Consider the following 22,906-nt stretch of genomic DNA (forward strand, 5'->3'; position numbering starts at 1 on the left):
GAATTGAAGCAATTCAAATATATCTGTTGATTTATCTTAATCATGTGATATCAATGATACAAATTTCTTCACCGACCGCGCACAGACGTTGGCATGATGCATGCGGACGTGCCCTATGGTAGAGGACTTGAGGATCCCAAATACCATGGCACTAGGGGCTTCTAGCCAACTTTGACTGGCTCACGACAGGAAGTCGGTAGCATGCTAGCTTGATAAGAAAAAGTACCATTTACAGTCTATCAATGTGCGTCGAAGACATATTCCACCTAGAGTGTCTTCCACGTGCTGTGAGAATATCCGAGACTTTGCTCTTGATAGGCGCCAAGAACAGAAGGAGTTTTGGTTGGGGGGGGGGGGGGGTTATCCTCCCTTGTTCACATTCAATAGATCTGAGTTCTATGTGGGTATCAGTATATCTCGTAGAAATCGAGGGAGGCAGGCGAGCAGGGAAAGGAAACCAGAATGAAAACAGATACTACACTCACATTGGAGGACAGCAGTAGCTACATGGTATACTATAGTACAGAAGTGCTGTGCCATGTCTAGCTTCAGGTCCACCCAGCCCGTCTCTTTGTTCTTCTTTTCTCGCTTTTAATTTCAAGGCATCATGCGTTACTTACCTGCCTTGAACGACTGGGCACACGACAAAAGACGCAAACGGGTGGCAAACCATACAAGGCCATTGATTAGCAAGAGTAGATCAATGACATACCATAGCACAATGTGGGGAATTACTTACCACTCAGCTTGGCATTAGGAATGCCCTCAACTAATGTCTGGACGGGATGTCACTCGGGTGATGGGGCACTATTTGTCCAGGATTGCTCTGGAGACGGCGTCTAGCTCGATGCAAACAATGCTGCGAGCATGGTCAAGCGATTCATGAAAACGTACATGAGAAGTCTCTAGCGGGCCCAGACGCATGCAACCAATACGAGAGCAGAATCCCGATCGAGAACCACCACCGGCGGAGCCGGAAAACATTTAAATTTAGAAACACCGGAAACGGTGGGAATGTTGGAGATGAGGCTCAGGTGCTTGGCCTGGGCGTTGAATGTTTCGAGAACCGTAAGAGGTGAAAGTCGCCAGAGCAACAACGGAAACAAATGACAAGGCTAAAGTGACGTCTGGTAGAATACGAGCATCGATGGTTGCAGATCATCTCGATTTCGAGGGCAGCTTGTACATTCCTCGCGGTGAGACATACAAAAAACGAAAACAATACAACCAATGACAGCCTTTGATCCGGCGATCCCATTTACATGCCACATACCAGTGACGGCCTTTCGTTGTTATTCCTCCCGAATGCTTGGCCTTAGTAACTAGATGGCAACGGGTGACGATGCCGCAACCAGGACTTGATTGCGGCTTATTTGCGCAAAGTACATTGTTCAATCTCTGTCTATAAAGAGACGACATGACTTTCCTCCCCTGGCACGTTCAGACTACACCAGGCAAGGTCACCATTTCTCCTCTTTCTGACTTTTTACCACTCGGGTTGAAACTCTCGCTCTACCACACACTCGTTCCTATACGCAAAGGCTTTCTAGACCTTCTTCCTCAACTCATCCGAGATGCACTTCGAGTACATGTTCGCCCTTCTGGCGCTCGGCCATGCCGTGGCTGCCCAGAATAGCTCCTATACAGTGCCTCCAATCACGTCAGGGTCGTCGAGCATCCCCTTGACGACCACGTCCTCCCCCAGCCCGACCTCGTCATCTTCGAATGGAATCGTTGGCGCCGAAACTGTCTCCCTCGTGGAAATCGCCACCCTGGCACGACACAGGCGCGGTCCCGTCGCTCCAAGGCAGGCACTTGTTGAGAACGTCTTCATCTGCCCCATCTACGCCCAGCAGGTTCCTGGTGCGCCTTGCTACCCATGTGCCGTTGGGGAGCCCACGGCTCAGCAGACTCTCTTGGTGCAGACTGTAAGTTGACACACTACAACTGTCGTCCTCACCGTCATCTTCTTTCCTATTCCTCTTTTATGAATGAAGACCAACTTGGCTGACCTGGGGGGGGGAAAAAACTAGACCTCCACCCTTGGTGCTGTCCCTGACCCAACCCCCATCTTCCTCTACAGCTTCTGCGAGGGCTGCGAGGCTACTGAGGTCACCATTGATGTGCCTGGCTACACGCCTGGCTCTCGGAACTTTGCCACCTGTCTGGGCTCTCCCGTCACGTCCACCAGCACCAGCTCGCCAACACCCACCCCTACACCCACTTCTTCCCACTCCCGCCACCCGGGCAAGCCAGGCATCACCACCAACATCAACATCACGGCGACCATCTTCAACCTGATCCAGATTGTGTCGTACTGCCCGACCAACGGCGTCCGCAAGACGCACCTGGAGCAGTCGACCACGTGCTCAACCTACAGCACCCTCGTCACCATCCCACCTGAGCTGTGCACCACCAGCGTCAGCACCAAGAACGGCGTCGTCGTCACCTACACGACGCCCGTGTCGACCTGGACCCAGATCCTCACCACGGCCGTTACCTCCACCGTGTCCACCATCACCGTCACCAGCCCTACTCCCGTCGCTACCGTTGTCCCCGCGGGTTACACGCCCGTTGAGACCTCGGCTGCTGCTGCCGTCACTGCCGCTGCCCCTGCCGAGTCTAGTGCTGCCGCCGCCGCCGCCGCCGCCCCAGCAGCTACAACCGAAGGAAGCTCCCCTGCTGAGGCGACCTATGTCACGGCTGGTGCTGGCCAGGCCTTTGCCTCGGTCTCTGCCATTGTCCTGTCGGTCTTTGCCTTCCTCTTGGTCTAATTTCCTGATGGAAGGGTAAATTCACAACCACCAGCAGTGTGGCGAAACGATAGACAGTCAGTCATGATGTGTGTGATTGTGTGCTTTGCAAGAAGGATACCCAACCATAGGTAGCTTCATTTCTTGTAATTCCTCCAAAAAGGACTTTTAATCTTGGGGGCAGTGGTTGCATTTTTCTTTTTCTTCACACTTTTGTTCGATGTCGAGGCGCCAAAGCGTTGTGGAAGCATCGATTAATTGGACGCGGGGCCCCTCTCCTTCCGCTGCTGCATACGGCGTTTGGTTATGGGCTCTGTGTATCTTAAACTAGAGCATTTACAGCTCGGTATTTAATACTCAATGTTAATTAATTGACCTTGACTTTCGATCTTGAAGAAGAAATAAATGTGTAAGCCGCTGCCTGTTCGGAGCATGAGAGTGGGTGGGATAACGTGGTGGAGGTGAAGTGTGCCGGATGCAGGCCAAGTCTGAAAAAATAAACAAGTTAGGCCGTGTATGACTATACTCCTTGCAGTCCTCACCTTGCCAGTTTGTCATCGGTGTCTTGGCTAACTAGCCGCATGCAGTGTAGTTGCTATCTTAGTGGGCTTAGCAGTGGGAAAGAGCCAGTAAAGGGCAAGTTATTGTTTACAAACAGACAAGTCTTGTTGATTTTTCAAGCAAAACAACTTCAAAGTTCATCATCACCATCAAGACTGGTCCACCAAGATTGGTTCATCGAAAAAGGTTGATTCCCATTTACAAGCAACCACAGCTCAAGTAGCTGTTCTTTCATCTATATACATGAGAAAGATATATGATATATATGTCCAAAGCAAGAAATTTGCACAAAAAAAGGTAAAAACCCCCTCCAATCATCTTCTGCCCTGGGCGGCTCTATTCGTCTTCCCACCTTGCTTTGCCCCTTCAACCGGACGCCGATTGGAATGCACACGCCACAGAAATAAACAAGAATTTGAGACCCTCAAAGTCTATAACACCAATCACACACAAAATGTTACTTAAGCAGTGAAGGTAGAGTTGATGTCACCAAACTTGATGTTGCTGTAGATGACGCTGGCGGTGGCGTTGTTGGACTCGATGTCGGAGGGGACACCGCTGCTGGTGGCGCAGGTTCCACGTGCGGCACCAGCCTCGGTCGAGTCGGCGGGGTAGGTCGAGTCAAGCCAGAGCATGTTGGCGTAGTGCTAATCACAAGGAACATTCCAGTCAGTATGATGACGATAATGATGATGGATGAGGTCACTGATTTCTTTTTACAAAACTTGGGGGAAAGGAGTGAAGTTCAGAGAAAGTTCTTTTTGGTACGTACGTCATCCCACAGGCTCATGACGAGAACCATGCCGTTGGCCAGCGCAGTTCCCATGCCCTCGAGACCTCCACGCTGGGTGAAGTAGTCGGTGGTGTTGGTGGCCTCCTTCTGGGCAGTGCAGTAGTCGGCAGTGATGGAGTTGCCCGAGGTGCCAGCCATGGTGGAGTCCGGGTTGGCAATGGTGACGCCGTCCTGGACGTAGAAGCGCTTGATCTCAGACAGGGCGCCGTTCTCCTCGATGAACTGGGTGACGACGGTGAAGACCTTGGAGGTGTCGACACCAGCAGCACCGGCGCCGTAGAAGTCGGTCACGCCCTGGCGGTACGGGTTGAAGTCACAGCCATCAGGGTCGCAGGTGCCGGCGTACCGGTCGGTGGAGTAGGTGCCACCGCAGTCATCGCCGTCGCACACGGTCTGGGTGCTGTTCTCGCAAGGGTGAGGGGTCACGGCCGTCGAGATGAGGTTGGCCTCCCAGATGTCCATCTCGGCACAGCACGAGCCGTGGCCGCCGACGCCCGAGTTGGCGTCGTTGGTGGAGGGCGTCCAGCCCTCGACGTTGCCCTCGCCGCCGATGAACTTGATATCACGCGGGCACTGGCTGTCGCAGTAGCCCGTGCCGTACGCAGCACCGGCCTTGTTGCCAGAGTAGCGCGCCATGCCGCCGTCCGCGTCCATGGACACAAAGTACAGCGCGCCGTTGAGGCCGCACGGCAGGTTGGACACGTCCACGTCAAAGGTGAACTCCTTGCCCAGCAGGTCGAACATCTGGTACTCGGTGTCCGACGCCATCAGGAAGAGACGGCTGCCGACGTTGGTGTCGGTGCTCTGGGTGACAAAGTTGAGCGTCAGGGCATCGTCCGCCGAGGTCACACCGTACGTGGACTCGTAGTCGGCGCCGTCCACGCAGCAGTTGGCCGCGCAGGTCACGTCGTCCGGGCAGAGGTCGGCGTCCCAGGTGTTGCCGGTGTAGCAGTTGGTGTAGCCCGAGACATCGTGGGTCCACCGCCAGTTGGCATCGATGACAACGGAGCCACTGGTGTTGGTGCAGCCCGACGAGGTGCACTGCGACCAAGAGAGAGACGGCTTGGTCTCGGTGGTGGAAGTGCAGGCTTGCTGCGCACGCACTGAGGCGGCCAAAAGGGCAGAAAGAAGGGCAGCTCGCTGAGCCATTGTGTTGGTTAAGAAGTGAAAGTAGGTAGTTGGAACAAGGAAGGGTGAAAAGAAGGGAATGTGAAGGAAGGTGAACACAGACTAGCTGGTTGCTGATGATGATGATGGTGATGATGATGATGATGAGCCTCTCAACACTTGATGAAGCAGCGGGCTGAGAACTATACTTTTATATCACGACATCTCCTCCTTCTCCTTTCCGCTCATACGGTCTTCACGGCCCTTCACCCCGAAGGATCCTTCCATGGCTGTTCCGCATCAGGTGCGATCTTCTTCGTCTTCAGCCTGAGTCCTTTCAGCGGTCAATGACATCCTGTTTCCCTCCTTTCGCGAGCGGCTGTTGTTTCTTTCCGTCGACTGCGCTCCCACTGCAATCTGCTATTATGGGGCTTGTCGATGGATTAGTGCTCCAATCCGGTCCGCTCAGGTCGGGGCCAGGGTCGAACCTAGCGAGGGGGAACATGTTTCTAGCCGCCATGTGCATGCATGTGTCGTCCCAACTTGATACCAAGGACTGCCGAGAGACCCAGCTCGCTTAGGCACATGACGGCACAGTACTTTGAGGCTCTGGGCTCGCTTCTCTCACTCTCTGTCGCCAAGTCGTTTATTCCGATGTTTTGCCCCTGGGCATGGGTATAATAAATAATATATCCCCTTGTCCGGTGTTTCCACCCCCGGAAGAAATGGCTTGACTGTCTCCCCAGCCATAAGTCGCTAAAGGAGAGGGGGGGGGGGGCAGGAGCTGGAGCTGGAGGAGAAGAAAGGAGGAAGGGAATATGCATAGTTGTTTGACGTCTCTCTTGAGCCGCACGCCTCCATGTGGCATATACCCTGCTCCTGGCAAACAAATCCTCGTCGGCGATTGGTGGGAATGTTCTGCATTCTATCTGTTCGGAACGTCCGTGGTTTCGTTTCTATGGGGCTGACAGGCAGACGATCAACGGGTCAGCCAAACCACACCCTTCTTCCCCCCTTTGGAGTGCGCCGCCGGCCGATTCACATAGAGAAAAATTATAGTTGTCGATCTTCGTTTGGTTTTGTTTTGTCAAGATGCTTGATGCGGCTATCCAGATCCCGACCTGATCGACAATTTAAGCGTATGCTATGCAACCTAGTTGTGGCTAGATGGTTTCTTGGGGTTCATCTATTTGAGTACTAAGTAACTATGATTTAAACGTTAATTACTCCGTTGGAACCAATGGTACAAGTCTTTAGCAACTACTTCTCGAGAGATGGACCCCGATTCATTCACCAAGGAGTGAGAGTAGTTACGACTCTTCCTTGGGATTCCTGTACAACCCAAAAGAGTATTGCCCTTCGCTTGAGCTACGTAATAAGAATGTTTCTGGAAGCGCGTTTCACACATGAACCCCTCATTGTTCATTTGCCGCCATGGGATGAACCTCTGTTCATCTCCAGGCATGTCATACCCACCCTTCGAAACGCCGGTACTCCACCCCGTGGGGGGAAGGGCGGGGATGCACAAGACCTGGCGTTGCCTAACCAGGTAGACTTGTATCCACTGCAGAGGTAGTAACAAGGTTCGGCCTCTTCCGCTGCTGCTTCCATGCACTCCTACCCACCTAAGTAGGAGGAGGTGGTGGTGAGGTCTCAGAAAGAGTGCCTGCGTGGGATGAGATGCACATAGCTAGGCAAGATGTGCATAAGTGATAATAAAACATCCATCCTTAGTTAGTTTTTTTATGCGCCTAGTTTTTCTTTCCTTTTGCCTTTTCTCCTTTCGTCACAAACACACGCCAAGATCCGAACCCTATTCCTTTTCATTCTGATTTCAGGGGGCCGTGTCGTCCGTCTCACACGATGCGCTCCACCCCCGAAACTAAACGACAAAAAAGGGTGCGGTCCCCCTGAAGCACTAAAAAGGATAATAGATGAATCATGGACTTGGGGTCGGTTCTCGGTACGTTGACCAACATAAGCAAATCTCTATTTACCTGGTAGACTGGCGGCCCGTCTAGGCGGGCGGTAAATCACTGGATAATTGAAACGGAAAAACTGTTGGGTATTTTTTTGCTTCGTAGGAGATGCATGAAGTTTTTGAATTATTCCGAATTCGAACCATGACATAGGTGCATGAGTACCATAGTATTATGATGTCGCCATTGTATGACGCAGCGAAAGGGGGTAGGTTGAGGGAGGCAAAAGACAAACGAACAAGTATCAACCAGGTCAATCTACGGTTGTAGGATGCATGTTGCCTTGAAGTACCTTGTATGATGGAGAATAGAACCAGGTTCACCATCCGATTCCAGGTTTCTGTACATTAGATATGCCAACAGACAAGTCTGTAGTCAGCCGAACGCAAATACGCGCACAAGACTCCCTGCGCGCAATGTCGTAGATGACTAGGCCAATCCGTCTATTGAACAAGTCCAAGTCGTCCTTCTACTGCGTCTCCATTTGCAGTCCCCCTTGTCTCTCCTTCTCTTCCTCTCTCTCTCTCGCCGTCACAACTCATCCTATTCCTGTCGTGCTTCTCACCCACGGATTCAGCTTCACCCAGCCCCGTCCAACTCCGTTCGCCGAACTGCTGAACCCCGTCGTTCCCGACCTGACAAGATTCCGATTCAAATCCGGAATCTCATACGAACCAAGGGTGCGCTGCGCCCGCACCGTCGCCCAAAAGTCATAGCTCCTCTCCTTCCGCCGCCACTGCTTCTCCTCCCTCTCCTCGCGCTCCCTCTCTGCCCGCCTGATCTCTTGCGCCCTGCGGCTCGCCTCCGGCTCCAGCGCCTTCAGCATGTAGGTTGCAAAGACCCAGGCCTTGTACAGCCGGCGAAACAGGGACTTGAAGGCCACCTGGACGTGCGAGCTGAAGGCCGCGACCAGCGTCGCGAGGATCATAAACACCGACACGGGCAGGCTGATTTCGCCGATGTAGCCCAGGCTTGGGTACTGGGCGTCGGCACCACCCCACTCGAGGGTGTTCATGCCGAAGAGGCTCGTGAAAAAGGACAAGGGCAGGAAGATGACGGTGAAGATGGTGAAGATCATGACAGAGAGGTTCTGTGAGCTGGCCAGCTCGGTCTGCAGGCGGGACCAGCGGACGTCGTCGACCTGCGCTTGGCGCTGGGCCATCTCCAGGAGTTTCTCGTACTAAAAGAAGGGGGGAAATCGCAAGTGTCAGCAGCGGCAGGACTCTCGAACACGACCTGATCAACACGAGGACTGCATATAACTTACGTCTCCCCTGGTAGCAGTGACCCGCTCCAGCATCTCAGTCGTCTGAGCCTTGTACTCGGCGAGTCTGGTAAGTGCCTCCCTCAAATATCCTTGACCGTAGTGCGTCAGATCCTTGAGACTATCACCAGTATACATATCAAGCATCTTTTCGATCATGGTCACCTGCGTGTCGAACAGCCGATGAAAGGTCTTCAGTTCGTCCTCCATGTCACGCAGTTCCAAAAGCGCCGAGGTATTCTCTCGGTTTTCCCGCTCAGCCCTCTCGATCTCACGCTTGTGCCTCTTTTTGATCGACGCTGCGGTATTGTCTTCAGGCTCTTCATCCGAGTCGAGGTCGGCTTCCTTGAAACTCTGCATGCGGAACTTCTTGAGGTTGGACGTCATGCGCTCGGTCTAGATCCCATTTTTGTGTCAATAGCTTCCTACAGCAAGACGGTGATGGATTTTCGGTTCACGTCGAAGAGAGTGGGTGACTCACCAGCATGCCTATGGCCTCTTCAAAAATACGAAAAACCTCGAGATCGGGGTGGGAGGACCGATCAAGCAGCACCGTTACCGCGTGGAGGACAACAAAGGCGGCGAGGTCTAGGGAGTTCTCGCAACGTCCCGTGAGGTCGCCGTTGAGTTCGTGGTAGATACTATTCCTGAGGTCTGCTTGCTGGAACAGGGCACCCTCTGATGGGCGAGACTCTCTTTTCGGGAAAAATGTTGTGAGGGTGGCTGTTCACTATCAGACAGATGCCAAAAGGACACACCTACTTGTTCAGACTCACTTGTATCAATGGCCCAGAGCCAAAGTTGATCCACCATCAGCAGATTGCCATCCCGGAGACCAAGCAGCGCCTCACTGTCTGAGTCGGAATCCATAGCATGGCCCTTGTCTCGCTCAATCATCTCATGTAGCTGCTTCGTTCGGATTGAATACCTATCCTCCAGAGATCCTATCGATTGAGCATCATCGAGTGGGGCTGGAGGCGGAGGACGAAACTTTTCCTGTTTTGTGAGCTTGTACAACATCTGGTCGTCGTCTCGAGCGTGTGTATCCTTGAGTGAAGGGTAGCCGAACTGGTCGAGGGTCCGGCGGCCGTTTAGAGGGGGGTCATGTCCCAGAAATTCCCATATCACACGGAGTTCTAGGGAGTCAAGGTTGGCAATTTCCTCTGGGACTGGCCTAGTACGTCCATGAGCTAGCCTCTTCTCAATCAGTCTTCTGCGTTTGATCATATGCCTATATGTATCGAAATGTAGGTATGGCAGATACACATAGAGATACTTTGGCGACGGGCCAGTGCTGGGCGGCGTGCTACTCGAATGGGATGCTCGGGGTGAGGTCGCTGAGTCGTCGGTGATAAAGTTGACAGCGGGTTTAATGAAGCAAGGCTGTGATTGCGAGTGTCGGCCTTGAACATGCCTTGATACCCAGTGTTCATTACCAAAGAGTCTGCTGAAATCCTGCTTATGTGTCTCTGATAGCTTGTCGAAGATGTCCTACATGCTAATTAGCGCCACGTTCTTCCTTCTTCCTTCCAACTTCTCTCTTCCCTCAAGGTTGATCAGAAATCGGTACTTGCCTTGACCCAGAGGGGGTTCGTAAACGGCAGATGAATCCACATGAATTTCCTCCGATTTGGGTCCGGTCTTGAGAACCCTGCGCTCAGTTCTTGTAGTATCGATGACTTGCTGAGCTTTTCAGATCGACTTCTAGGTGCGATGCCCAACCCCAGCCTATCCATATCAGGTATTTGTCCTTGATTTGCAACATGATGCAAAGGTGCAGGACCATGTTTGGGCGAGTGCTGCGAACCTGTCGGCTCCGACATTGTACTTGCTGTCCCGTCTGTTCTCCTACTTGACGGACGCTGATAGACAGGCGGAGAAAAAGTTGGCGGTGTGTGGCTGTGCGGCTGTCTCACAGGTGGCATGTACGATTCTTCGGCATCCATGCCTGGCTTGGCTGATGCTGAAGTGACAACTATGCCAGGAGACGGCGGCCGTTCATGTTCTGAGGACCGAGATGCCGTGCTCCGCTTCTCTTGGACATTCTTTACAACGCCCCGGCCCAGTCGATCCGTATCAGCATGGTCCGATGAGAAGGGGTGGCCCCCTGAGCCGGGGCGCCGAACTCGTCGCAGGCGCTCCTCCAGGCATCTTTCTGGGCCTATGGAAAGAAAATCAGAGAGGTGATATTTTGTGGTGTACAGTCGGACATCCGACTCGGTAGCGGCATCCGGATCCTCGTAAAAACCGACGACTTCTACCTTGACCACGTCCTTCAGCTTGAGCGGTGTATGCGTCGTCCGGCATAGTGTTTCGGCTTTAGCAATTGCTTCAGCCAAGTTGAGCAGATAGTTCCTCAGCGTCCGAGGGTTCGAGATGCCGAAGGAAGCGCAGTGGGCGTGGTCGCTCTCAAGGGAAGAGTAGATGATCTCCTGCCTCGCGCCAACTAGGGCAGACTTGATGGACACTAGGGGTGCCGTGAAGGAAACCTCGTTCGCAATACCCATGCCGGAACCGGAAAGCTGAGAGTCGATGGTCTCGTAGAATGTCCAGATCCGCATCTCACTTGCAATGTCGGCAAAGCCCTCGTGCATCTTCAGTAAGTCCTTATTGTTTACACGGAGATCGCGCGCGATGGACCTGGGCAGAGGCCTGCGAAGGCAAAGAAGACTCTGGATGCTCTCGGAGAGATGAGGCATCGACATATAGCTTGAGCCCCGGTGCGGAGTTGCTGCTCTTGTCAGTTCTGACCGTCCAAAAGAAAGATACCAGAAATTTGAGGCACATACCAAAGAATGATATGCCGTGACAATTATACAGAATGGTACGGAACTTGTGGTCCAACCTGGCCATGAGAAGAGCCCTCTTCACAACGAGACCGCCTACACTATGTGCGATAAAGAATATTGGACGTGACGTCTGCTGGCTGTCTCGTGTTAAGAGAACATTTTCCAGCAGGTCCTGTGCGAGACTGTCGAGGCTGACACCTTCCACAAGCTCTCGGTGTCTGTACAGCAAGACCCTTGCCGTGTCGGCAAACCGACGGATGCCCTGCTTAACCCATAGATGAGCCGCTTTGGGAAAGTTCCCTCCAATGCCGGGCGTCAATATGGCATCACCGGCGAGCTCTTTGAGGGTAGGATGCGACATCAGCTCCTCATTGTCGAAATGGGAACCGAAGTATCCATCTGGAAGAGGGTCTCGAGTCCATGTCACGAGGGGATCGGCTCCTGGACAAGGGACGGTGATGATGTCGACTCTCGTCTCGTTGTAGCCCGAGCCTCCTATTTCCCCGTCTATATGAGCAAAGCCAGGCTCGGCAGCCCAGTGAGATATGCTTGTTCGGTTTGACGCGCCATCGTTGCTGTCTGCGACAGCTGTCGCTGCAGACAGCTGGTGATCCTTGGCTTCGACCAAGCCGGAGACAGATCCGGGCTTCTCATCGGGCGCAGGCGTAGACGGGACAGGCTCAGACCGAGGGCGTTCCAGACTATTATCACAAACGTCTGCAAGCCTGTGGGAATTGTCGAGGGAATCCATCAAGTCTCCCGGTGCGGCGCTGGAGTGTGGTGGCGCGCTGGGGTCTCGCTCACGCCTTTGAACAATTGCTCATTTCCAAGGTTCAACCTCATACAAATCCCAAAATCATATTAGAACGTAGTCTAGAGTCGACTCGACACTCGTACGAGAAGGACAGGCAGCCATCGGAATGGACGCAAAGCAATGAGAAGAACAGAGAAATATACACTCAGCCAGAGGTTGATGCCTAGGATCGACGAAGCTGCAATCTTACCCTTGGTTACAAGGTTGTCTGTCAAATGCAACTTGCTGACCTGCGAGCTGACCTGCGAGCTGACCCATTCAGCCCCGTTGCAACAGGGGCATACAAGTCCACTTTGCCATTCTCTCTCATGGACCATTGACTCCAGCGTTGCGGCTGAGATACACCCCAGCATCGGTCGTGGTGGTCAGAGAGTGGGTCATGTGCAGTGCCGTGTGGGTTGCATGTCGGTACGCCGGTCCCTCGTGACCGACAGTCCGTTCCACTCGAAGACGCGCTGAAGCACACCACCCTGTTGATTTTTATTTGCATGATAGTACCGCGCAGCCAGCATCAAAGGTTTGCAGTGATTCAGCCTGCGGGACAAGCCACAGCACTTCTCGGGCGAGTGGCGCTGGCACGGCATGACGAAGCAAATCCTTCTGCGGATCAACAAATTGTGTCTCCATGGTCAGCCCGTAAAGATATTGCGAGCTCAGAGCGTGGATGTAAACGGGTGCTGGGCAACCTCAGTTGGGGAGGTGAAATGCAAGAGAATCAGTTTTTTGTTGTTAGCTGTCAGTGGTTGTGTTTAGGGGTGGTCGTATCGATAAGAGCCAGATGATTTTGCTAAGAATGCAGGGTTAGGGTTTATTACTGCGCCGACCAGCCACCCAATTTCACTGCCAGCAAAGCCTACAATCACTTAACCACTTCACCTACCTGCCTTCACAGGCATCGGCATTCACAGCCAGCACGCTACTACATATAGTCGCGGGTCTTGGCCATTGCCATTTCTCTCTCTCTCTTTCTTCTGCACCACGATACAATCTATCACGACCATCACCTCGTGTAATTGTCGACAGACAGATTGCTGTGGAAGTCTGTTCAAAGGTGCTTGCCTCCTTGCCGAAGCGAGTCTCCGCGCATCGCCTGCTCAAGGCTACGTTGTTCTACGACCGGTGTTTCACGACCAGCTCCAATCTACAGGCTTCTACTCGCCGTCTACGGCCGGCGAAAGACCCTGGGTGCTGGGACGTTCAGTGACACTGGAGATCGTTAGAGCGACGTGGCTGGGCTGGGCGTGCGGGAACACGACGACACGGCCGACCTGTCTTTTGGCGACTGGAGTCAAGGCTGCTCCCATTTTCGAACAGAAGCCTGGGAGGGTGGGATTTGAGGACAACGTCTTGATCGTAGACTTTCTTGTGACCTTGATCGCTGCTGACCACTCATAGACTCGTGTCCATGTCTGACGCCGGTTCCCTGCCTGGAACGCCAACGCGTCCATCGACCGGCTCAAGCACGAACCCGAATACCCCAAGATGTGCCACCCCCGGTGAGCCTGAGACTGTGGCTGAGCTTGCCCCTGAAGAAGCCAAGCAGTCCCCGAGCTCCTCCACGTCCTCTGGCGACCGCGGGTATGACCTTGAACCTTCGTGGCCCAAGGCAGTTGACCAGACCAAACTCCCTGCCGTAGCAAGATGGGATGGTCAATCTCTACCCAACCTCATCCTCGACCTCCATTGGCACCCAACATCCAAGAAAGCCTTTTTCAAGCTGTGCACTCGAATTCCCCTGTCTGGAGGAGAACGCCGCCGCGACAGTAGAACAAGCATCTACCTCTTTATCTATCCAGAGCGTATACGAAAGCTATCAATAAATCGGTACCCAAGAGAGAGGATGTTCGGTGCGGGCACACTAGTATTGGGTTTCGAAATGGACAGACCCCCTGCCCTTGTCCTTCCCAAGATGCCGTGTGAGCCTAGCAAGAAGGTGGGCAAGAACGCGATGGATGGTCTCCGAGCTCTTGCAAGGCAGACCTACTTTACCATCTACGCCGACATACCTCACAGGGGACTACCTGCTGCACGTTGTCGAGAGTTGTGTGCCGCAGTCGCAAACTCTGGATTGGCCAGTCTGGCGGCTCATGCAAGTACCTCAAGCTTGTACCAAGGCCAGGGCGGACAGATCATCGAGGCAGACAGCCTCGCTGATTCCGCTGCTGATGGTCCACCCGCGACAGACGAGCCGCCGCCTCAATACAACGAGCCTCCAGAGCAATCTTCTGCTTCTCATGAATACGGTAAGTCACATCTTGTTCGGTTTCAACTGTCTTCGCCTTCCTGCGCAAACCCCGCTGAGATGGCCTCAGGTAATAGCAAGAAGCGGCGCCGCACGAGTGGCAGCAGCTCAGGGCCCAACGAGCCGATCAGCCGCAGGGTCATGCAGGATATGCTAGACGCGAGCTTCTCCGCGCTCAGACAGCACTTTGATGACAGGCTGGGTGCTCACAGGAGGGAAATGGTAGAGCTACTGGACAGGTCCGAATCCCGGATTCTGGACGCCCTTCGCAAGGAGATGGATGAGCGCTGCGACGGGATGCAGGAGGTCCTCGAGGATAGGGTGCGCGAGGAGATGGCCGAGGTGGAGGATAACGTCATGCGAAACATTAGTGAGATGCCTCTGCAGGCGACCTTGACGTTTCCTCAACACCCTTGGTATTGACGACCTGCTGAATCATCGGCGGCAACCCACCCATCTCGAGCAGTGCAGTCGGCTGTACAGGCCATGTCCAATTTGCCATAGACTCGTCATCATAATGAAGCATCTTCCACTGGTTCCTAAACCGTACAGAACTCCTTCACACAGGCATCGCTGTAGGGACATGTTGATTGAGTTGAACCCACCACGCCTTTCAGCAACACGGAATTTCAAATCCAAAGTCTTGCGAGGCTTCATGGGCGGCGAGAATTGGATCAAAAGTACGTTCACATAGTGGGATTGGCTTCCAACTTATCGTCTCACCCCACTACTTTTGCTTTGTGTCCACTGGTCTTCCTTTGTGAGCATGTTACATTCCCGCCCAGAAACATAACCAACAACATAATTATCTTATACTGCGCCGCACGCTATGACGCCCCAAAACACGACCCTGCCAGGAATATGTTTTCTCTAACACGTATTTCTCCCCTCCATCTCTTGCCTTTCAGTCTTACTGCGGAACCACTCCTGTACTCACGAAACAACCTCACCTGCCGTCAGTGAATTCCAAAATGGGCCAGCAATACTCCCAGCCCAAGCCTGGCGCCAAGCTCCAGGTGATCTGCGCCGGTCTCCCACGCACAGGGACGGCCTCCCTCAGCGCAGCCCTCGAAGTGCTCCTCGACGGGCCTGTCTACCACTGCGGCACGCAGGTCTTCAACGGGCCCGAGCGAGACATCCAGACCGCCCTGGAGATCCTGCACTACTGGCCCCCTCGCGACAAGGTGCGCCACGCCGAGAACCTGCGGCTGCTGGACAGCCTCGTGGGGCAGGGGTACGTGGCGGTCGCGGACAGCCCCGCGGCGGGGCTCGTGCCGGAGCTGTTGGAGCTGTACCCGGAGGCGCGGGTGCTCTGCACCACGCGCGGCGTGGAGGCGTGGGAGAAGTCGATGGAGGGGGTGAGCAGCGCGTCGACCATGTGATTCCTGCGCGTCGTGCTGTGGCCGCTGCCGACGCTGCGGTGGACGGTCCGCTACATTGACGCGCTGCGGTGCCAGTGGCTCGCGCTGTACGGCGAGACGGAGCCGCCGACGAGGAAGAGCTACCACAGGCACGTCGAGTGGATGAGGGAGGTCGTGCCGCCAGGCCAGCTGTTCTTTGTGGACGTCAAGGACGGGTGGGACCCGCTGTGTCGGGCGCTGAGCCTGCCTGTGCCGGAGGGCGTGCCGTTTCCTCACATCAACGACGGCAAGGCGATAGAGGACTTTGTGATCCGTGTCGTGGTGGCAGGAGTGGTTGGCTATGTGGCCTTCATGTGGTCTCGGAGTTAATTTAATCGGCAGCCACCCAAGATTATCACAGACTGAGCTTGAACGATCCTGTGCTTGCAGGCTGCCACTCAGTCTCCACGGTATGCTGGAAGGAAATAACAACCAGGGGGTCTATTAAACATTCCTATCCGTACATCGACTTATGACAACGCCAACCACGACATTGAATCATTATATCTAGGCTCTGATTAAAACATTGGAACAATCTGTTTCTCAGCTTCAAGTTCTTGCAACACACAGCTTTCATATTGAAATGGTGTGAGGAAAAGAGGATAGGCCGAGTAGGACAAATATCTTGCAATAAAAAAAGAATAAAAGCCAAAAAGAACTGGAAAGAGAATTCCAACGGGTCTTGCCGCGGATCGAACGCGGGGCCTCTCGCAAATGATGGTTAGGGTGAACCCTAAGCGAGAATCATACCACTAGACCACAAGACCAACTGAGTTGAAAACAGCACAATATTAACATTTCATATAGTAATTTCCCAGAATTTCACAAAATTTTTGAACCGACAGCCCACAAAGCTCATAAATCTCTGGACAGGAACACTTGGAATTTTACTCTCAAATGCACTTAAGCAAGCAACAAATAGTATAACTATTTTTTTTTTCTTGATAAAAGGAAAATTTGTGGCAGGCTTTAGTTTAGGAAAGGATAAACAGTTGAGCAGACGATTTCGTTTCTTCAATGAAAAAGTTAGTTTCAATATTTTTCAATATTCTAATATTCACTGATTTACGCAAGCTCTGGATCTCAAAATGCTAGTGGCTCAGCAGAATTCGCATTGGAGGATGGTCGACATTGAAGAAAAGGTGCCTCCTCGAGTGTTCCGCTTTTATCAAGAATAAAAAACATGGAAAGAAGGGTTGCAATGGCCTCTTGGAAAATTTGAGAATGCTAACTGGACTACCCAGGGAGCAAAAGTTTGGCGATTTAAAATGCATGTAGTTGTGGCTTGTAAGGGAAATCGCATGCAGTTAAGATAGCAGGTTCTTCGTGGAACGTGCTTGCATGCAGCTGTCCGACTTCTTAAACGGCAGTCGCGAATCTCGTAATGGCCTCAGCCTTCTTCCTCTTCCTCTCTCACATCAACACACCATGCGGCATTGGGTACTGCTACCAATGTCTTGCTCGCTGGTTGAGTCTTCATACATTTGTCCCTCTGTAAATATTCAGCAGCTGAGTTTCCAATCTCTCCTCCCTAACATAAACTGGCTCCTTGAAGTGTAAGTATGATTACTGCACAGTACTACAACTCTTGGCTTCTCCGAACTGCTTTTAGACGAACAGGATTGACTTCGCAAGATACTGCTACCACAGTCAGGCGGTTATCACGTAGTCAAGCAGCAGGCCAAATGAGTAATTACCTTGGGAGCCGTCCCTCCGCTTTCAATGTGCCGTTGGCATGTATTTGATCTGCAGGGCGACGACACATGATCCAGCGCCATCCACTGCGAATTTCCCTGTAGGAGGCACAATTGAGTTAAGCAGAGTATATTGCAAGTTGTATCAAGGGAGCAAGCGCATCCAGCAGCGAGAAACAACGCAGATGTAATCAAGCAGTAAGCGTTGGTGCACCGATCCGAATTCCCCCCTGGCTTCCCAGAGGAACTGCTTGCCTTCGTTTCGACAGAACGCCATGCTCTGCATGGGTGCAATCCTCCCCACGCAAAGACGACACAAACGACATCTTATTCAGGAAGTCATATAACCTCTCGAGGGTCATGACACTCGTCTCCCCCCGCCATGGCAGAAGACCAGCCGACCATAACTCAGGAAACCGTTTGTCTGACTGTCCTTGAGCGGATTTTGAGTGGAGAGAAGACCAAGAGGCTGGTTGGGCTATAAGCCGAAAGTCACTATAGAGGATGGGCTGGAGAAAATAGACAACCGACTTGGTGAAGCGGACGAAAAAGCTCAAACGAAGAAGCATGTATAGTATAAGAGGTCTTTCTCATCCTCCCTTTTTTTTATTAACAGATTTCATCAGTCTTTATATTTGGAATGCTACTGTAGATTCACTTAATGGTTGCTGCCGAGACCTTGAGACTTCGATCCCTTGCTGACTTCTGTAGAGGGTGGGGGGAGGGGGCAAGGGCACAAGGAAGGCAAAGTCTCGGGTTTGGATGATCATGGGAGACTTCCTCAGGATTACACTGTCTTCAGAGAGGCACTGAGATCCTTCTCGAGCACTATATACGATAGTGCAATCTAAGCTGTAGTCCTGGAACACTCAACCTGACATGACTGGATGCAAGTGCGAGGAATTTCACTGGCCGTTGAGACTCCTGAGAATTACAAGGATACCATGCATAGTCCACGACAAAATGCACGTCGACGGTTGTCTGCATGATTGCCAGGATCTTGAGAGTTACATTGCGATCTCACTGGTGGCTGCCTGCTTTCCAACCTCTGAGGTAACCTCCATAATCTTTGGTCAACTGTTCAGGAAAAGGCTGAGCTCATTACATCACAAGCAGCAGCCATACTTAAGTGCAGGTCGTGGGTGGGCCTATACCAGCAGCGAATCTAAGTCAAGTTGGATGGCCTGACTCGATCCACAATGCTGATCACGTTAAAAAAAAAATGGTAGACATCGTAAGATCAAATGATAATCACGTTGAAAGCGACTCTTAGAATGGGTGTTTACTTCCGTGCCGTCAAGCCATGTTTACGTTATAAATATGATGCGCAGGGGAGTGAGACAACCTGGTCGTCCGTCGAGATATTTGTCTTACAGCAAAGATGCAAGCTGGGCAAGTAAGCTAAGATGTCAACTTGCACCAAAAAAAACCCCCAAAAGATCGAATTCGACGTTGCGATACGACATCCAGTAGCCCTCTATGCACGCTATGGAGTGGTTGTTGGACATGACCTTCAAAATGGGCGATCTGATGACAAGCAAAAATCAGAGGACGGAGGTACGGAACCCCGGAAGCACATGTCACGTCGGTCTTGTTCTCTCCTACCCTCTTATTTTCCCGGCCTGACCCACTTCCTCCCGCCTTGGAGAAGAATTGACCACTCAGAAGACAGCTGATTCGAATCGCCCAGGCCATCGCCGGTCCTCGGCTAACGAGAGAGCTTTCTCCAGCGAGATTTGGGCCGCACAGTCAGTGTTAGTTCACCTCTTGAGCTTGTCGATTTATCTAGGTAATCGCGTCCGCAGCAATTCTCGATGCGTCATGCTGGATTCTCCTCGTCCTCGTCCTCAACCACAAAACAACCCAACCGGCCTCTTCTGCAGACTTGATAGGACAATGCCATAGCCTTCTCATGCACACTGACGTACACCTGGACTTTGGCTGAACCCCTCCCTCTTGAGATCTTTCAATGCCTTTCTGACTGCACTGAGAGAGAACTACCGCATAACTGTCATTCCTCTTACCTTACCAAACACCCCATCGCAATACTCGAGGCCATGTCTGCGCCTGTCAGATTATCTGGGCGCCTTGCCCGGACGGCAAGACCGCTTGCCAAGCGCGCAACAATATCGGCATGCATTCCGAGGACGAGCATATCACGACAGTCATGTGCAGCAGCAGCAACAATTGGCAGGATACCGTGGCAGACAAGGTCCTTTGCCTGCACCGCCAGGAGACGGATGGCCACTCCCGATGACTCGTTTGACCCCAACACCATAGAACGAGAGAGCGACGAGGTCGACGTCTGCATTGTTGGTGGAGGTATGCTCTTCAAAACTCCATCTTCTGTCTCTTTTTGTTTTCCTCCACACGCCCTCGCCCCGTCTGTGTAACTCGTCTCTGAACTTCTCGCCCGTCTACTATAGGTCCCGCCGGCCTCGCAGCCGCCATTCGCCTCAAGCAGCTCGCCACAGAAGCTGGCAACGACGACTTCCGTGTCCTCCTCCTCGAGAAGGCCGGGCGAGATCGGTGCCCACATCCTCTCTGGCGCCGTCATACAGCCGAATGCCGTAGAGGAGCTCTTCCCGGACTGGCTGTCCCCCGACAACCCCTCCGCCTTCGACGGCGCCACCCCTGCCGGGTCGGACCACATGCGATTCCTGACCGAGAAATACGCGGTACCCATCCCCGCGCCGCCGCAGATGCACAACAAGGGCAACTATATCGTCTCGCTGAACCAGTTCACCAAGTGGCTGGGTGACCGTGCCGAGGAGGTCGGCGTCGAGGTCTACCCAGGCTTCAGCGCTAGCGAGGTTCTCTACAAGTCCGACGGGTCTGTGCTGGGCGTTGCAACCAACGACCTCGGTATAGGGCGCAGCGGGCAGCCCAAGGATACCTTTGAGCGCGGTATGGCGTTCCATGCCCGTGTCACGCTCTTCGCCGAGGGTTGCCACGGCTCTCTGTCCAAACAGGTCATCCGCAAGTTTGACCTGCGGTCCGACGCCCAGCCACAGACGTACGGGCTCGGCATCAAAGAGGTGTGGGAGGTGGCGCCCGAGAAGTTCAAGAAGGGCGACATCACGCACTCGATGGGGTACCCCCTGCCCTATGATACATACGGCGGCGGCTGGATGTATCACTTTGGGGACAACCTGGTCTCTGTGGGGTTGGTGGTCGCCTTGGACTACCCGAACCCCTGGATGAGCCCATACGGCGAGTTCCAGAAGATGAAGAAGCACCCACTGTACGCGGACGTGCTCGAGGGCGGCAAGTGCATCTCGTACGGGGCACGGGCGCTCATCGAGGGCGGTTTCCAGTCCATTCCCAAGGTGGCCTTCCCCGGCGGCGCGCTGATCGGCGACTCGGCTGGGTTCGTCAACGTGCCCAAGATCAAGGGTACACACAACGCCATGAAGAGCGGTATGCTCGCGGCCGAGGCGGCGTGGGGCGCGCTATCGTCGTCCACGGACGACGGGTCCGTCTTCCTGTATGACTACGAGAAGTCGCTCCGCGAGTCTTGGATCTGGAAAGAGCTCAAGGAGGTCCGCAATATGCGCCCGTCCTTCCACACTGCCCTCGGCCTGTACGGTGGCATCATGTACAGCGGCCTGGAGGCCTTCTTCCTCCGGGGCCGCGTGCCGTGGACGCTCAAGCACAAGACGATGGACCACGCGGCGACCAAGCGCGCCGACCAGAGCAACAAGATCGAGTACCCCAAGCCCGACGGCAAGCTGACCTTTGACATCCTCACCAGCGTCAGCCGCACGGGCACAAACCACGAGGAGGACCAGCCTGTGCACCTCCAGGTCAAGGACTGGGAGAAGCATACGGCCGAGACCTGGCCGGCTTTCAAGGGCTTGGAGAACCGCTTCTGCCCGGCGGGTGTGTATGAGTACGTGGACGATGCATCCAAGCCAGAGGGCGTGAGGTTCCAGATTAATGCACAAAAGTGAGTCGTTCTTCTTCTTTGGTATCCCCTTCATTCCTTCTCCTATGTGAAAGGAACACGAGGCGCTGACCTGAACACTGCCCTGTACAGCTGTATACATTGCAAGACATGTGATATCAAAGCACCTAATCAAGACATCAACTGGCAAGTTCCCCAAGGTGGCGAAGGGCCAAAGTACTACATGACATAAAGAGAATAAAAATACCATGGCATCGGGGGCGCTTATGCACTGGGGGGGGGGGGCAAATAAAATGGAAGGCGTCCCATGGTAGTTGGTGGTGTATTGTGTATTGAGATGGTTGGCTGGGGGTGGCGTGGGGCATGTTTTGTATATGGAGAAATCAATCAAGAATATTATTACTTTGCATGTCAGGAATCTCTCAAGCATGTGACTGAGTGACTGTCCAAACAGGATGGCCGCGGCGAAGGACTCATCTCGACCCTCATGTCGCCGCCTCGCGCCGTTGTTTTCAAGAAGTTCAATAGCGGTATGACGCCGTGATCACCTGCTTAAAGAGGGAAGAAAACACGTGAGATGTGAACGGTTTCAACGGTCTTCTCTCAACCGTCCCGTTTTCGACGTTTGAAGTCGTCCCTTCAGGCATAGATGCCCGTTGGATCTCCACGTGTAGTGTGTCAGCCACACAGGCCGTGGGGACCACCAACCAAGGCAAGGCAAGCTGCAAGGTGAATCCTCTCAAGTCTGGTCTGTACTGCCACTCCCGGCCCGACAATGTGTGGATATTTGTGTAAAGGCCAAAAAAGCAGAGGAGGGAGGCAGGAAGAAGAAGAAAAAAGGGACCCGGATTCTTGCGACGTTGCGGATCAACTGACTCGACAATTAGGCAGGCAGGCAGGTAGGTTTGGTCTGAACATTCGGACTGTCGGCAATGCAATGCTGGTTGCTAGGTCGGCTGTCAATTTCCACTACCCGAGGTTCCCTGACCTACAAGACGAGAGAGGAAGAAGAAGAAGAAAAAAAGTAGCTAAAAGGGGTTGATTTGCAGGCCCTGCCGAGGTCAGTTCAATCACGAAAGGTGCGCGACACCGACACGGTTCTGGGCCGGAGGAAAAACTTCCCAGTGTGCGTGCGCAGTCAATGACGCCACTAGTTGCCGCCCTTTCTTCTCAGTTCCGCTTGCGCGCCCTCCCTTGTAAGGTAGGTTGGCGTAAGCGTGCCTCATTGGATAGGTCCATCTGCGCTCTCGTTGCTGATAGGGGGTTGGCGTGCGGCCCCCTGCCGTCCTTTCCTGCCTATGAGACGCTGTCCTTGCACCCCCAAAGACGACTGTGTGTGTGCAATGTGTGTGTGTGTGTATTCAGGCTGGCCAATTTCTCTGAGAAGAGGCGATGAAGATGAACAGCGTGTGCGAACGATCGGGAAAACTCAAAATCAGGAGAGCAGGACTGGGCGGCGCAGAGTCCAGCTCGCGCAGTCCGTCAGCTGGGGTCGGGGGTGTCACAGGTTTCTTTTTTGCGACTCTACTGTCATTGGCCCTTCACGGTCGCGAACCGAAAGCACAAAGCCTATTGTGTGTGCATCGCAACGGGAAAAGGAGAA

The 22,906-nt window shown here is 53.3% G+C and overlaps 6 protein-coding genes and 1 non-coding gene across 7 annotated transcripts; 4 read left to right on the plus strand and 3 right to left on the minus strand.

Annotated features, from left to right (window-relative positions):
* Nucleotides 1-3,775: 3,775 nt before the first annotated feature.
* gux1 (family 7 glycoside hydrolase) lies at nucleotides 3,776-5,256 on the minus strand (the record flags this gene model as incomplete). Its single annotated transcript, XM_040924403.1, has 2 exons — nucleotides 3,776-3,961; nucleotides 4,087-5,256. 2 exons carry the CDS (start codon nucleotides 5,254-5,256, stop codon nucleotides 3,776-3,778), a joined length of 1,356 nt encoding a protein of 451 aa, XP_040772814.1.
* Nucleotides 5,257-7,731: 2,475 nt separating this feature from the next.
* On the minus strand, nucleotides 7,732-11,997 carry M406DRAFT_265907 (uncharacterized protein; the record flags this gene model as incomplete). The annotated part of the gene is made up of 8 exons (XM_040917770.1): nucleotides 7,732-8,373; nucleotides 8,461-8,853; nucleotides 8,939-9,180; nucleotides 9,234-9,948; nucleotides 10,038-10,185; nucleotides 10,471-11,188; nucleotides 11,247-11,546; nucleotides 11,634-11,997. The coding sequence occupies 8 exons, from the start codon at nucleotides 11,995-11,997 to the stop codon at nucleotides 7,732-7,734; spliced, it is 3,522 nt and encodes a 1,173-aa protein (XP_040772815.1).
* Nucleotides 11,998-13,046: 1,049 nt separating this feature from the next.
* Nucleotides 13,047-13,712, plus strand: M406DRAFT_358113 (uncharacterized protein; the record flags this gene model as incomplete). The annotated part of the gene is made up of 1 exon (XM_040923798.1): nucleotides 13,047-13,712. A coding segment is annotated over one exon (409 nt), but the record flags the coding sequence as incomplete, so codon positions are not given.
* Nucleotides 13,713-14,047: 335 nt separating this feature from the next.
* M406DRAFT_358114 (uncharacterized protein) lies at nucleotides 14,048-14,843 on the plus strand. The gene is made up of 2 exons (XM_040923799.1): nucleotides 14,048-14,303; nucleotides 14,373-14,843. Exon 2 carries the CDS (start codon nucleotides 14,444-14,446, stop codon nucleotides 14,723-14,725), a length of 282 nt encoding a protein of 93 aa, XP_040772817.1. The 5' UTR covers nucleotides 14,048-14,303; nucleotides 14,373-14,443; the 3' UTR covers nucleotides 14,726-14,843.
* A 430-nt stretch (nucleotides 14,844-15,273) lies between these two features.
* On the plus strand, nucleotides 15,274-16,294 carry M406DRAFT_342540 (uncharacterized protein; the record flags this gene model as incomplete). Its single annotated transcript, XM_040921780.1, has 3 exons — nucleotides 15,274-15,660; nucleotides 15,760-15,969; nucleotides 16,250-16,294. The coding sequence occupies 3 exons, from the start codon at nucleotides 15,274-15,276 to the stop codon at nucleotides 16,292-16,294; spliced, it is 642 nt and encodes a 213-aa protein (XP_040772818.1).
* Nucleotides 16,295-16,379: 85 nt separating this feature from the next.
* M406DRAFT_t108 lies at nucleotides 16,380-16,469 on the minus strand. Its single transcript has one exon. It is a non-coding gene; the product is annotated as a tRNA-Pro (tRNA).
* A 2,984-nt stretch (nucleotides 16,470-19,453) lies between these two features.
* On the plus strand, nucleotides 19,454-21,711 carry M406DRAFT_99933 (uncharacterized protein; the record flags this gene model as incomplete). Its single annotated transcript, XM_040926480.1, has 4 exons — nucleotides 19,454-19,560; nucleotides 19,630-19,708; nucleotides 19,823-21,345; nucleotides 21,436-21,711. 4 exons carry the CDS (start codon nucleotides 19,454-19,456, stop codon nucleotides 21,533-21,535), a joined length of 1,809 nt encoding a protein of 602 aa, XP_040772819.1. The 3' UTR covers nucleotides 21,536-21,711.
* Between the last annotated feature and the right edge of the window lie 1,195 nt (nucleotides 21,712-22,906).

The sequence above is a fragment of the Cryphonectria parasitica genome, assembly GCF_011745365.1.
Source record: "Cryphonectria parasitica EP155 unplaced genomic scaffold M406scaffold_8, whole genome shotgun sequence".
Lineage (NCBI taxonomy): Eukaryota > Fungi > Ascomycota > Sordariomycetes > Diaporthales > Cryphonectriaceae > Cryphonectria > Cryphonectria parasitica.

Excerpts from the sequence above, each read along its gene's own strand:
- M406DRAFT_358114 (XM_040923799.1), top strand. The coding sequence starts at position 14,444 with ATGCAGGATATGCTAGACGCGAGCTTCTCCGCGCTCAGACAGCACTTT.